This window comes from Larimichthys crocea, chromosome III, assembly GCF_000972845.2.
Source record: "Larimichthys crocea isolate SSNF chromosome III, L_crocea_2.0, whole genome shotgun sequence".
Classification (NCBI taxonomy): Eukaryota; Metazoa; Chordata; class Actinopteri; family Sciaenidae; genus Larimichthys; species Larimichthys crocea.
The window spans coordinates 25,137,508-25,152,650 of NC_040013.1; the positions used below are offsets into that span (position 1 = coordinate 25,137,508).

General features: G+C 43.6%; 2 protein-coding genes across 2 annotated transcripts in view; both read right to left on the bottom strand.

The window, feature by feature from the left end:
• Positions 1-8,187, bottom strand: part of ppp3r1a (protein phosphatase 3, regulatory subunit B, alpha a) — a 23,874-nt gene extending 15,687 nt beyond the window's left edge. Inside the window, exon 1 of the mRNA XM_027277309.1 lies at positions 7,840-8,187. Coding sequence (XP_027133110.1) covers positions 7,840-7,842 — 3 coding nt within the window. The 5' untranslated portion in view covers positions 7,843-8,187. The remainder of the gene's footprint in view (positions 1-7,839) is intronic.
• Positions 8,188-10,099: 1,912 nt separating this feature from the next.
• cnrip1b (cannabinoid receptor interacting protein 1b) lies at positions 10,100-14,161 on the bottom strand. The gene is made up of 3 exons (XM_019264818.2): positions 13,743-14,161; positions 12,690-12,834; positions 10,100-11,961 (listed from the first exon to the last, which is right to left on the bottom strand). The coding sequence occupies exons 1-3, from the start codon at positions 13,919-13,921 to the stop codon at positions 11,797-11,799; spliced, it is 489 nt and encodes a 162-aa protein (XP_019120363.1). The 5' UTR covers positions 13,922-14,161; the 3' UTR covers positions 10,100-11,796.
• Between the last annotated feature and the right edge of the window lie 982 nt (positions 14,162-15,143).

A 15,143-nucleotide genomic window follows, 5' to 3' on the forward strand; every position in this document is an offset into this window, starting at 1 on the left:
TTAATGAGCGACATGATTGAAACTAAAATGTAACAACGCTGAATGTCTTGTGGCAATGTTTGAATTATTTTTGTATCCTTGCCACACACACACACCCACAACACAAACTATGTTACAGGTACTAGGGTAAAATCTGTGTGTGCGTTTGAGGAGATAACTGCAGATTGCACACACTTTGTAAACATTCAGAAATAATGTTGCACTTAAACCTCTTGAGGCGTTTCCTATTTTTGTGTGCAGCCTCAAATCATGCATCGTGCATCACGCGGCATCAAATTTTCCAGCATATTTAAAAAGGCTGTATAATATGAAGTGTGTGTGTGTGTGGGTGTGTGTGTGTGTGTGTGTGTGTGGTATTGGCTCTTTGTCAGCAGCCACATCCGCATCCCATCCCGTCCCGTCCAACACTGCAGTGTCCACTGAGCCTGACTCTGATTGCTGGCAGAGTGAGGCTGAGCGCTCGCAGTGAAGAGTCCCCGTTGCAGAGAGATGAGGGGTGACGAGATGGGGATCCTACAGCTGAGTCATCATGATGATGATGATGATGATGATGGCCCGGGCCAGCGAGCAATCAACCGGATTTGTCTTGCGGCTCCATCGAGGAACACAAAGACCGAGCCTGTGCTTGGCAAACTGAAGTAGCCAAGTCCAGAGACGGACTACAGAACATGCAAGTGTCCTTCAAATTCGAGGAGGCGATGCTGCCTGCAGTGTCTTTTCTGATGCTACCACAGGGAGCCAAAACATTTTCAAAACTAAACATGAAGGAGCTTTAAAGAACAAGTCTGAACTGAGGCCATGTTCATGTTTAATACAAAAACTATGTGACTATGATATGCACAAAATAACCCCAAAACTCTACTGGCCAGCCAGACTTGGATGACTTACTCAGATTTGGTCATTTTTCTTTTCTTTCTCTAGGTTCTTCTAAAGATGTAAATATGCTACATAGTTAAATGGTTTCCCTTTCGCCTGTTTTTACGATTGGTAGTTTTCTGTGTCTGTGACTTCCTGTCAGCTCGAGCTGCTCTGTGGAGATTGACGCGGGCTGCTCGCAGCGTCCGTCAAAAATCGAAACATCGACTAGAGAGCGGCAGCAGAAAGTGCTGCATCCGTGCCGGGTAGAATTTGGGGGCGAGAACCTCCAACAAACTGCAGCAACTCCTTTAAAAGTTTGACTCTGTGGGTTTTAAAGCAGCAAATTCATACATAGCACGCAAAGCAGAGCTTAGTTATGTAAAAAGGTCACGGATGGAACTTCCCCGCTGTGCTCAGGACCAAAGAAAGCTAAAATATTTAAATATTGAGGACAGATAAGAAGTGCTACTCAACACTGCACAGGCTAACCTGGCTTTAAAAAGAAAAGAAAAGTGGCAGTTATGTCATCCGCCGGCTTATCGCCGTGCTGCCGTAACAACAGCAGACTTACCTCAGACGGGTTGTGGTATTTTAAGAGCAGCGAGGAGAAAGAGGTGACACGGGATTAAGCCAGGAGAGCGACTTAGCATTTGACACCCCATCAGGTGAGCGGAGTCGGCCGCCAGCGCGGCGATCAGAGGTTGACATACACACGGTTCTCCTCGATGGAACAACAAGTCGACTGTGGCTGGGTACCGCCGGTTTAAGGGGATTGAATTCCAGTGTAGCTCGGCAGCGTAGCGCCTGACTCCACTGTTACCGGGAGGTTTGGGTGTCCCATTGCCTGTGTGGCTCAGAGGGGAATAGTGACAACGTGATACTTTATTGATCCCTGTGGGGAAAAGTCCTTTTGTTTGCTCCGCTACAGAGCAGCAGCACTGCAGGACACTTCACCGAGGATTTTAGGGGATTCATGAACCGGTGTCCTCGAATTCAACAAGGACAGGAGCTCAGGTCTCCCTCGCCGTGCTACGTGACACTTTGGTTGTTGTTCACACCTTTATTTTGGTTCCCTCGGCCGGTCAGCACTGAAGAAAAACAATGATTCATTGTTGCCTTTTAGTTTCGGGGTCTATTTAAGGGTTCATAGTGAGCCAAAACATTAAATCATTAAAAACACAGGCGTCACCGGCGTTACACGAGGAGCATACTTCATTGTGTTTCAAGCCTTTTTACATATCTTGGCTTGGTGATACATGAAGAGGTCGCGCAGAAATAGTAGTTAATGACCGACACCTTAACTTCAGCTGTCACAGAATATGTCACACATCTCGATGCGGAAAGGACACCGGGGAGCACGCCATTGTTGATTTCACGTGTTCACGCACCTCGATAAGAAAGGTCACCAACGACACCAAAACGAGCTTCACGCTCGGTTGTTGAGGTTTCATCATGATGGCAAAACATGTCAGTGTCTCTAAAGCTTTGGATCTATTGGGAGACGAGTAGATGCTGAGACCGCCAGACAGCGTTCAGAAGACTCTAAGTGTGTTTTTTCTTAAGCGGACAAGTCGGCAGGAGGTCTGAAGGACAAACCCATGTGTCAGCGTTGGCAAAACTCATCGAGTTATTATGCAAGGAGTCAAATTAGACTGAAATGAACCAATAACGAACAACTATGAAAGACAGAGGACAAACTGGGTGTTTCTAAAAACAAAGAACGAAAAAAACAACCCAATACATGTCGCACAATCGAGGAAAACGTTGACTTTTAACGTGATTAACGAATATCTTTGTGTAAACTGTGAAGCCTTGGAGGTCAATGGTACCTTCAAGGTCTGATTTTATATAGAAAAACAGATTTAAGAGTCAAAATAGATCAAAATAAAAGTGGAAAAATCTCTACGTGCATCCATTGTTGGACGAAATGACACCTTGTCGATATGACTAATTAGAGTAGAGAGGTGGGTGTGCGTCCTCACGACTACATCTCCCCACCTGACGGTTTAAGTGCTAGCTCCACGGTCCCTGGAGGTAAAGAGACTTACAGCAAAGCAGATTTGTTGTTGAGGATTACAGGTTTACCGAGGCCCGCTTTAGGTCAGTGTTGTAGTTAACGAGGGGTCAGGAGTAACTCTAACGTCTTTTGTAACAAACCGCCTCGTGCTGAGCTGCCCCTTCATGCAGACGCTGATGCAGCATATCAGACGGGGCGATATAATAAATAGAAATATACAGAAAAGGGAGTTGCACGATGCAGAGAGAGAGGAACAGAGGAACAGAAAGAGAGACTCGTTTTGGCTCATCAATAATGCATGCTTCATTCAGAATCAATTAGGCCCTAGCACACAAAACATGTTTTGCATAATGAAGAGTCTGGCATCGACGCTGGTTCAGCGTTCGACGCTGCGGCCGACCCAAAAACCCCCGGCTAATTATAGACCTGCAGAACCCAGTCATAACATGAAAAGAGCGGGGAGTGGATTACACGGGGCTGCACACTCGGAGGGTTTCTCTGAGGCATCTCTGGCAGGACACGAGAACGCAAGAAATCAAACGAAGGCCGATTCACATTTGGTCAGCGCTGTGTGATTCTTCAACCAGAGCCTGCTCGCTATACTGGAGGGAAACGTGGAAATCCTCACCTCTCTCCGGTGGGAAGAGGTTCCACCTTCATTCCTTAAAACAAACTAAAACCTAACCTGAGATTTCATCTTTATTCACGCAGGGCAGGTGATGCTCTTTAGCAGCTACACCACGCTCCCTTATCTACAGTTTTGGGGGTGGGTTCGTGCTTTACTCAAGGACACGCAGCTGCGAGCTCTATTTAGTCACTCTGCTTTCCGCGTGTTGATCGGACTCCGCGTTTCAACGCCGCACTCGCTCGGTTTTGCGGAGAAATATCAGAATTTCCCAAAAAGAAATGACACCCGAGGCACTCGAGACATGTGGACCTTTAAACTCTGCAGTCAGTGAAATGTAGACCATGCCGGAAAGAAGCAACGACTCGCACGAATCCTAGAAATGAACAAACTGTGTGTTTGTGCACAAAATGCATGCATCATCCCCTCCCGAGATGTCGTGCATGACACCACGACGATTTGTCCGCGCATGTCGGGAGGCGACGCTGTCGTCTTACGATGGCGTGACGAGGACGCACAGCTGAGGCCTCGTTCAGCTGCTCGTTGTATTGCTGGAGGTTTTTTCACTCGTGCATCCAAAGTACGACTAAAAAAAGAAAATTATTGAGGTTTATCAGGCTCAATAAGTCATTGCAATTCCAACAGGAAACCACAGAAAGCACGTCAGCAGTGAGACAACAACCTGATGATTAGATTAATAGGATGCATTGAAAGGATTTTTGATTAAACAAACTGTATCCGCTTCCTCCTCTGATGTAAAATGAACATGCCTTGTGTTACTTTTCCATAAATGCATATTACTGACACATCCATCCATTTCTGTAGGCGTGTTGTGTGTGTTTGCATTTCCTCTCTGCTTTGCTTCACTTGCCTGCCTAGTTCAGGGATCACAACACTCCTCCACGCAACCGTGTCTGCGAGTATCAGGCTCGCCGTGCAGCCGAGCTTCACGATAAAACGCACTCAACTCTCCAGAGTCTCGGCAGAAAGTGGAGCTGAGCCGCGCTCTTTAAATAGACGCTTCATCTCTCTCTCCGTTTTTCAGCCCAACCTTACACAGCAGGCCAATAAAACCAGCCGAGGCAACATCACAAATAACATGTGGACACATTTAAATATTGTTTTGTAATATTGCCCGGCCAGGCCAGGCGTGCTCGCTTTCTGTGTGTGTGTGTGTGTGTGTCAAAGACAGATTTAGGAGTCAAGTGCAAATATGAAAATAATTACCAAAATCTTAGCTGCCTGAAAGAACTCTGGCAGAGTTAATCCTCTCAGCCATTTCTATCCCTGACTCGGGCTTACCTATGCAGGCCTCATAATGCTGTGAACTAACAATGACTAAGTCGTCTTATGCCTTAACCTTGGGGTGATGAAGCTACACTGTATTTACCCAGTGTCCAGATTCAGCATTGGGGGACGCACTTTCTAACTCCCAGCACAATATGGACACGTACATATGAACCGCTGCTGGATGAATAGCTAATCAAAATAGAAAATTGACTCTGCTGCTATGCGGCTTGTAGGTCAACGTGTCGACGGCGGCCTCATTTAGACCCACGCTCGTCTGGTTGCGGTCGAGGTGTCAGATTGGGGACGCCGCGATGTTAAAATGACTTTTCTCAAATCACTACACGCACTGTTACAAAAGGCCTCGGCCATCCCTTCGACTGACAGCAGCCGGTTACATTAATGCTCCATACTCTGCGTTAGACACAGTGAAGCTCCAGATTGTTGGTCCCATTGCTACTACGGCTGAAAATGCTTTGCACGTTTGATTTATTTTGGGGGTTTAAAATCAATCTGCTTCTCACCAACAGGTGATTTATTCATCACACTGTCACACAAACCTGGCAGGTTATTTAAAGCCCCTTTCACCTCCTCCTAGATCAATGTCAGAGGCCAGGATTTACTACATGTGTACATCCATTTGAACCCCGTCCAACCTTCGGCCACTCTCTAAACCCCTCGACGTGCCATTTGAACGCCGTTCAAACAGATGTGACCGGTGAGAGTTTAGCTCCGTGCAAACCGAACACTGCGGCAACGCGGCGGGCAAGCGAGGAGAATAAATCCAGATTGAGTGGGAGTGCTTGGAAGTGCAGTGTGTATCATGTCGTCTCCATCATCATCATCATGATTCTGCCGGTGGTTCGCTGTGGCTTTTATCTCTTTCACATTAGCTACGGCTCAATCCTTTATGTGGGTGGCGCTTGATTGCTGGGCAGCATATGGTTTCCCTTTACATCAGATCATTCCACTACATGCTTAAAGCAAACCGCGTGCTGTGCACGACCTCCCCACCTGCAACCGAGAGGAATACATTTTGACAGGATCTGTACGACATGCATGTCCCGCGAGCTGAGACTGCTGCAGGGCAAATGTAACAAGGTGTCCTGTGTACTCTGAGCTTTCCTCTCTCTGGTTAATGTATTTAATTCAGGGGCAGTCAGGAAGCTGACTTGTTTTAATGCTGTGTCATGAACAGAAGATGCTCTGCTCGGACGTTATGAGTAGCCTAGGAACAGAACCTTTGGATCACAACGTGTGTGAGCGCCTGACAGCTATGTAGTGAAGTATCCAACCCTGCTGCTTTACTTTTGTTTGTGCAGGACTGAGAAGAACATCAGTCGACGCTCCAGATTTCAGCTTTTTTACTCAGCGGCTGTGTCAAGATGACTCAGACAAACCCGCTTCTTAGAACAAGCCTCAGGTGAGGTGACATTCTGTGGGCTGAGATGTGAACGTAAAAGAAAAGAGATTTTCTGAAAATGCAGCCGTCTGTTGACATCTGTGCTCACATCATACAGTCTCATGCCAACATCTCACGGACGAAAAACAAACTTTACCAGCTGATCAGATGCAGATCTGTCTGCGACGACATGATGTAAACCAAGTTATCGGTTTGTAATGACAGACCGCTGGCTCCTGTCAATGCAACGATTAGAATCTGAGAAAATGTCTCAGATTGAAGGTGTTCAAGGAAATCTTACGCGGGTTGTTAACGTGCAGTTTTCCAGCTTTGTTTCCATCGGTTCACGTTACACACAAAGAATCTTGACTCTGTTTCACTGAGTGCAGGCGACAGACACACTGGCTGCCTCTGTGTATCGAGGCCTGTTTTTTTTTACGGTGACAGAACTGTGACCGTGAACGCTGCACGCATGCCTGCCTGCTTGTCAAGCGTTCACACACACACATTTGAATCTAGTCCAAACTCTATAAAAACAAATACAGCTTCCTCGAGATCCCATAGAAAACTCAACTCAAACAACTCAAACAAAAACTCCTTCTCCTCCCACGTCTGGATAACAAAGTCTAGACTGGGTCGAAACACGGCGAACAAACGGGCTGCTGATCAGAAAGATTGATCCGTGGAGGTGTGTTCGATCTTTAGGCTTATGGAGGGGGGGGGGGGAACCCAGCACTTACAACTCGTAGCTACGCCCATGCAATTAGGGTCAGTGACAGTTTTCATGTTGCTTCACACCTATCAAACACACACACATATATAATAATATTATCATCCTATATAGATATATATATATATAATATATATCTATATATATATATACATACATACCTACATTAATAATATCTCTATACACACACATACTTACACACATAACATATATACATATATATATACATACAACTTATATATCATATATATATATATATATATATCTATTTTTTTAATTGATTTAATATATATATATATCTATACATTACACCACACACCCACACCCCACACACACCCCCACATATCTACACGTACATACTCCAACATAAATACATACATACACACACACACACACACACACACACATATATATACACGTACGTACATACATACATACATACATACATACATACATACATACACACAAACACGCACACACACTGAGCAGTTAATTAGGGCTGCACACGCCTGCCTGTGGCCTGCAAACAATTAAAAAACACTGTTGCAACTGTCAACACAGCGCCATGCAAAAACAAAAAAACTAAAACTACATTTCAGTGCATGCAAAGCGAATCTGAAGTCCAAACACGCTGAACTCGAGCATATTCCTGCAGCCTGTGGTGTGTTTTAAAGGGTGGAGGCTACTAAAATGGGCCACAGGCTTCCAGGCTGGTCTGTCACAGCCCTGCGGGGAGGTTGTTGCACAGAAAGTGGGTGAGAAAGAAGCGTTTCCTCCTCGGCCCCCTGGAGGAGCTCGACACTTCACAAACTCCAAACGGCACAAACACACATTTCCTGACACAGGGCCCCCTGGAGCAGCTGCATGCCTGTGTTTACCACTTTTTATTTAATTTATTTTTATTTTATTACTATGCTTACCATCTTGCAGCAGGTCGGATGATGAAATCCAGCCGATGTTGAGCGGAAAAGAGGTACAACAACAGCCGAGGGCAGGGCGTGCGGAGCGGAGCGGAGGGGAGTCAATAGGCCGCCGAGTGGAGGAGGAGAAATGAAGCTCCCCAATTAATAATAAAAAAAAAAAAAAAAGAGAGAGGAGGCTGTAGTGGCTCTCTGAGGTCTCCTCCTGGATTTATACCCCCAGCTTCAGGCACTCTTTGCCGTGTGTGTGTGCGCGTCTCTCTCGCTCCTTCACGGAGGCTTTCACCGCAGTGGCAAAGGGAGGGAGACCCGCTGGGAGGAGACAGAGAGGAGGAGGAGGAGAGGCTTGACAAGCGGAGGGGAGGAGAGAGGAGAGGCTGTACAAAGAGGGGGAGGTGCAGGAGTACTGTACATCCGGGAACCCAAGGTTACATTTGTTTCTATGTGGCTCTGTGGCTCTGTGCGTCAGCGCCACCAACCGGAGGTCTGCGCGCACTGCAGGAAGCCTGTCTAACTTTATTTAATAAAACCCTCCACCCTATAATAAACTAGATTATTAGAATGAACCTACAGCACAGCATGCATGCGTTAAAACTGACCTGAGATGGATCTGAATTCAGATCTGTGCAGAGAAATTTAAAAATGTGCATAGAAGATAAATATATAACTGTGTTAAGAAGTTAACCCTGTGCTAAATATCTATACAAAAACTATATAATATGATTAAATAAATAAATAATATATAATATAATATAATATAATATATATAATAATAAATATATATAATATATAAAGTGGAATGGGAATGAAGGACTGGAGGCAGTTAAAAACACACAATACAAATAAATAGAAAATAAATAAGAAACAAAATAAAACTTTAATTAATAAAATGTATAATGGTACCATTCATAAAGTGTAAAAATAGCTAGATAAAATAAATAAAAGTTTAATAATAAAATAAAATATAATATATACAGATAGCTACAATACAGTTCATAGATAGATAGATAGATAGATAGATAGATAGATAGATAGATAGATAGATTAAAATATGTATAATGTAAAAGCCAAATGAAAAAGTCTAAAGTTTTCTCTGTGCACTCTGAAGCTAACTGAACACAGCTGGCAGATGGACTTGATTTGGTGTAATCCCTACACGGCACTGCTTCATCAATACTGCAGACTTCTGGACAGACTAAATCCACGCTAAGCGCTGTGAACCATAGCGAGATTTGAAGTGGCTTTAGAGCTGGACTGAGAAGAAAATCTAACTGACACTGTAACAGTAGGACACATGTATGTATTATCAAGAGTTATGTAGGTGAGTAAAGCAGCAGATTTTGAATGCTTGAATACTCAACAGGTCACTGTCCTCGCCTGGAGACCTCCAGGTCAACAGCACACCTGCACTTGAAACAGAAACAGAATTATGAACACCTGCTGTCAAAACAGCCCTGACCCATCAAGACATGGACTCCACTAGACCTCTGAAGGTGTGTTGCAGTATCTGGCACCAAGACATTAGCAGCAGATCCTCTCTCTAAGTTACGAGGTGGGGCCTCCATGGATCGAGCTTGTTGGATTGAGATGCAAGCTTGGATTGAGATCTGGGGGATTTGTAGGCCAACTTAAACCATTCCTGGACCATTTTTTGCTTTGTGGCACGGCGTATTTTCCTGCTTAAAGAGGCCACTGCTGCCATCAGGGAATAACTTGGCTGGACATGACCCTGTCGCTGGTGGACACTGATGGGAACACCCCACAAGAGCTGCAGTTTTGTAGATGCTCAGACCCAGTCTTCATCACATTTTGGCCTTATTCAAATCCTCATGCTTGCTCATATATGCCTCATATATCTTGACATTTGGAGGCTGATTGATTTGATACCTGCATAAATGATCCCGTCACCTCTCCCTGGTTTTGTATTCCTACATAATAATCAGATTTTGAAGGATCTAAAGCCTCCTCCAGCTTCATCGTGCTTTCTGCAGGACCTCATTCATAGTTTAAAAGGCAGTACTATCATAATAAGGTCATAAAGTTCAGTTTTTGACTCAGTGATTATTATTATTATATCTGCTTTTTGAGACTTTTTCCCTCTTCACATATTTCTGCATGGCCTCTGATGCACGAGCAGTTCATGTTACTCCTTGTTGCCTTTAAAAACTAACTTTGTAATAGTAATTTTATAGCAGCAGTTTCTTGAGTTGTCAGTAGTTGTGTTTCTGAAATAAACCTCATGTAGTTCATAGCTTACAGCAGGAATCAGTTGAATCAATACATCAGTCACGCAAAAAAGATTTTCCATTTTTACTATTAATAACATTATAAATAAACAACACATTCACAAAAAGGTCAGACTGATATGTCAATTTGAACACAATATTGCACCATTTCATTATTTTGTTGCTCTGATTTGTTGCATAGGTCGATTAAATATCAATTTCTACCAAAATACACACAGATAATATGAAAACATTTCCAATGGTTCACTGTACAAAAATACTATATTTTAAAAATATGATTTACCACAAGAAATAGAAAAAGAAATATCATAGTTATTATAAATTATGACGATCGTTAACCGTTTACGTTGTGAATATTTCTGATACATCAAATCTCTTTGATAAACACATATTCATGGCTAAATCCTTCACAAGAGGTAGAGACACACTTTAAACGGGGTCACCCAAATACAACATTTCTACTTCCAGTACCACAAATTATACACATGCACACAGCTACACATTGCAAAATCAGTCAAGGTGCAGGCTGCAGCACAAGTGTGACAACAAGATTACGGGTCATTTCATGATTTAGAGGGCGCTGACGCAGAGGAGCTGCACTGCAGTGTCATTGTAAACGGATATGGGCTAAAATGTGCTTTTTGAGGAGATTTCAGCAGCTCCGTTGAAGCCCGCAGAGGAGCTGACCTGTACACTTTGAAGAGCCTGTGGAAAGATTTCATCAAGGTGCCTGAGTGAAGTGCACAACTTGATTAATTCAAAGTGGAAAAGTGTCATGAGGTGGACGTCTGCGATATCTGTCAATTTCTATGTGGCATCTGTAATATCCCATGCAGTCGTCTGCCTGTCAGGAGGAAGCATGGAAAGACCACCAGCATGACTTCATGTAGCACTGTTAAATTACTCGATTACTTTTTCCTGTGTTAATAATATGTGTAGAGTCCTGCTCTGTTGCCCATTTTAAAAACACACCCCAGAGCTTTAACAGTAGACGCTGCAGATGTTATGGCAAATTCCCATATGAGGACAGCTTGGAAATATTCTGCTTGGGGCCAATGAAATCAAAATTATGCAAGGACACTGGCCTTGGATGAGAGGGGAAACGTTCTATTCAACACAGTTTGGTAAACGTTAACATGACTTACTATACTTATATGTCTAAGAGTCAACATGACATGAACATCTGGAGATCTTATGATAGTCATTTCGCAATCAAACTCACAAATCTGTACAAGCACCATTAAAACACACACACACGTAGCTCACGTACACACAGTATTGTACATACACATAAGTCTGAACACACTTAATCCAGCAAACAAGCTGTACTTTTTTTCTTTTGTTTGCCTCATTTAATCTTAGTCTCTCGCTGCATCATTTTAAAGTCGATGTGTTCGGTGTTTCATTTTAATCTCAGTGCAATGTGCCATGTTCATTTTGACACATTTTGCTTAATCACCATAAACAAACAAAACCGCTGTGAAAAGACTGGCAACATAACTGCATTTTATACGCTCTGCCATGCATTTGGCTGTAAATCTCGTGATTGTGTAGTGTAGATTTTTTTAACACTGGTAAATGATAGAAAGACTATAATAAAACCCAAAATAAGCAATAGAAAATGATGTTTCATTTCATCGTGACAGTCAGAAAAATCAAACCTTGAGTGTTTTTGTAGAGTACACATTGAAATCTTCCATCTGTTCCTCCGTCAGACAAACATCTCCTTGTTGACCCACATGAGTGTGCGCGTGTCGTTGGGTTTGCATTCGTACTCGATGCTGTTGAAGCTGTTTCCCCACTGGCAGTGGTCCCGCTTGTTGTAGTTGTAGTACTTCACCTGCCACACGGTTTCAAACATTCCTGCCTCTGTGAACTGAAAGAGAAACACGGGTGAGTATATACGCGAATAGTTTTCAGCATCTTTGAGCGGCCTGATCTGATGGAGTGATGATGAAACACACAGAGAGGACAGACGGGGATTCAAACCTGTAAGAAACTCACTTAGACGTAGAGACTCACACTACCATGCGAAGGTTAAAAGAAGTAGATTCAATAATCATTGCAATTAATCTAATACATTAATTAGAAGTTTTAACACCTGACAAATCCATTCATAAATATGCCCGTGTAGTTATCATCATCCATGGTTACTCTAGTTAAAACTGTAACCATGGAAACACCTGGCGGCACCTGGCATCGAGTTCAGTTCAGTAACCATAGCAACGTGAACACATCTGTCAAGACATGCAGCCTTTAACTGTTACAGGAACACAATGAGATACTTTGGTCGTGGAAGAGGTGAAGCAAAAACTGATTGAAACATGAACTATGTTTGTAGGACCAGTTCATTGCTGATTTTCATCTTTTTATGAGGTTTGTCATTGTGTGTCTGAGAATAAATGTCTCAACACTCCACCTAACACGAGCGAGTCAGCGTTAAAGAATGGAAAAAAAAAAAAGAAAGGGTCAAAATCAAAACAAGCTCTGCGTCGGGTGTTGCAGTTTTTCTTCTTCCAAACACATCCTCCTCTGATCCAGGACATTTCTTGGCTATAAAATGATTCCTGGCTGTTGCCTCTGCCTCCAGATTTAAGTCCATACCTGTATGCTGATCTGAACTGGTTGCCTCTCTCCACTCTTGGTGTGCGCCACCCCTTCGGTGTCATATTGGCCGGTGTAGACCACCGACTGCGGGTCTTTAGACTGCTGCTCCAGGGGGAAGGTCACCCCACCCACACTCATCGACCTGCGGACAGTTACACAGGACAATGAAACCATTAATATTCATTCTTAAAATGAAGTTTCTCTGTTTCCCTCCTTGCCACTGTCACCAATTGCTTGCTCGTGGTGGGAATTGTTGAGTTTCTGTGAGTAAGTACAGTCCAGATCTTCTCCTTTTTATTATTATTATTATTATGATTATTTGGCTCCATGTGAATAAAACAGAATTGAACTGTGAGTCATGTGTCTTCCTCTATGGTTACACTGATCTATCTGTGCATCCACACGTCTTTGTACCCTCCTGCTTGTTGTGGGGCCCCCACACCTTTTTTTTTTTTACAACCTGATATTCAGAAATCCAACACTAATCCTTAATTGGAGCCGGATGTACAACAACACTCATTACATAATCATGAATTGTAGACAAATCACAGGAGGGCGGTGACCCAAAGCCCAAACGTGGAATCCTTAATCTGTTGACATGCTGCCAATTGAGGTTTATGCTGCCTTCATGCGCTCCTCGTAAAATCCGGTTTTGGAGCGCTACACTCGGGAATAGGATTTATTGGAGCGCTTACGCTCAGGAATAGTAACACGAAGCGATGCAGACGGTATTTTTGGACAGCGTGTTAGAGGGGATTTGTAAAGTCATGTTTTGTTTTCTCTGCAGCTTTTGGACTCACAGGTTGAGTGCATCCGAGTAATCAGCCTAATTTATACTTTAATTACCAATAACATGTGTTTATTCTGTGTTATTATGGTAATATGTTCAGCAAACAAAACAAAGATTGAAAATATCCGTATTCTAGATTAACTTCACTGTAATACACAGTCTCTGCTCTTCTAGAATAAACAGGTCTGATGGAGTAGTCTGGGTTAAGACCAGGTCAGGATCATCCACGCCTGAAAACAAAAATCGAAAGGTCTACCTACGTGGCCTCGACAGCTCCTGGTCTAACGACCACATCGATTTTATACTTGGACCCGGTCAGCAGCTTGATGGTCCGGGTCTGTCCGAACCTGGCACCGTCGGACTTGAAGTGCACCGCGGTGTTGTTGGGAAGCATCTTCAGAGAAATCCCAATTTTGACGATCTGAGGGACGTCGGCCATGTTTCCACATAGATGGTTTCTCACCAGGATCAGTAGGTGGGTGGAGGGGGGGTGACAGGTCGCAGGTGACGATCAGTTCACGCAAACGGTGAAACGCCGTGCGGTGAAGTCCATAGCAGTGCGCGCAGCACGCACACACACAGCGCACTGTAATCCTGTCCAACCTGGAGCGCAGCCTAATCCCAGCCAATGCGCTATCTCTGAAAATCTGTCACTCCCTCCCTCTTCCCAACTGTCCCCACCCACCCCATCTCTCTCTCTCTCTCTCTCTCTCTCTCTCTCTCTCTCTCTTCCTCTTTACTCCCCTTTCTAATTCTTAATCGTTAGTTCAGCTCTCTGGTTAAATCCCAGTCGATTGTTATTGGTTGTCGGTGCTTAAATTCCGCCAATTAAAGCCTGTGTGGATGAACTGATCCTCCAGGGATTGGGATATATGCAGCAGCACCGGCTGGGATGGGGACAAGAACAGATCTAACTGAGCACAAGAGGCCCTGGACTGATTACTTGAGCATGCATGGGAATGAATTACAGTGTCACATATTGGAATACCATTTCTCTCTTTCTTTAGTGGTTTAAATAAGTCACCAGTGACTTATTATAATCTGAAAAGTCAGTAAATACAACAAGAACATCACCAGGTTGCCAATAAGTGCTTGTGCCACCTGACATTCTTTCTCAAACACCTAACAACTAAAATGATACTTATTATATGATGCATAAACAGAATATTTTCTTTTGTACTTCTAAAAAAACACCACTGAGAAGATACTGCAAATACATTGAGCATCCTAAAAGACAAAAGCTACAGCTCCTCGTAGAACAGTCGAGGTTTTGGAGACTACATGACATGTTTTGGCACCAACAAATTCAAAGTCAACTATCACTGAGACAGCTTATTTACACACAAACAGAAAAGGAGACAAGAGAGACATGGACAATACAAAAAGCCATGCCGAGTACCATGACTATGAGACTTGGATTAAGCCGCAGCTTCAAGGCCTTCAAGAGAGACGTCGCAAGCAAATGCCTGAACTGAACCGAAGGAGAACATCTTCAGCAGCTCTTCTCACCGTGAGTCCAGTGGTTTAGCTGCTGTGGTTTTCAAAGTTTGCTCAGGTTTTTTGATAAGAAACTGACTGTCCATGTCACATTTACTTCAAGAAAGTTACCCAAATGCAGACGTGCTGGTGGTGAACAAAAGCAGACTTTAATAACCTACTGC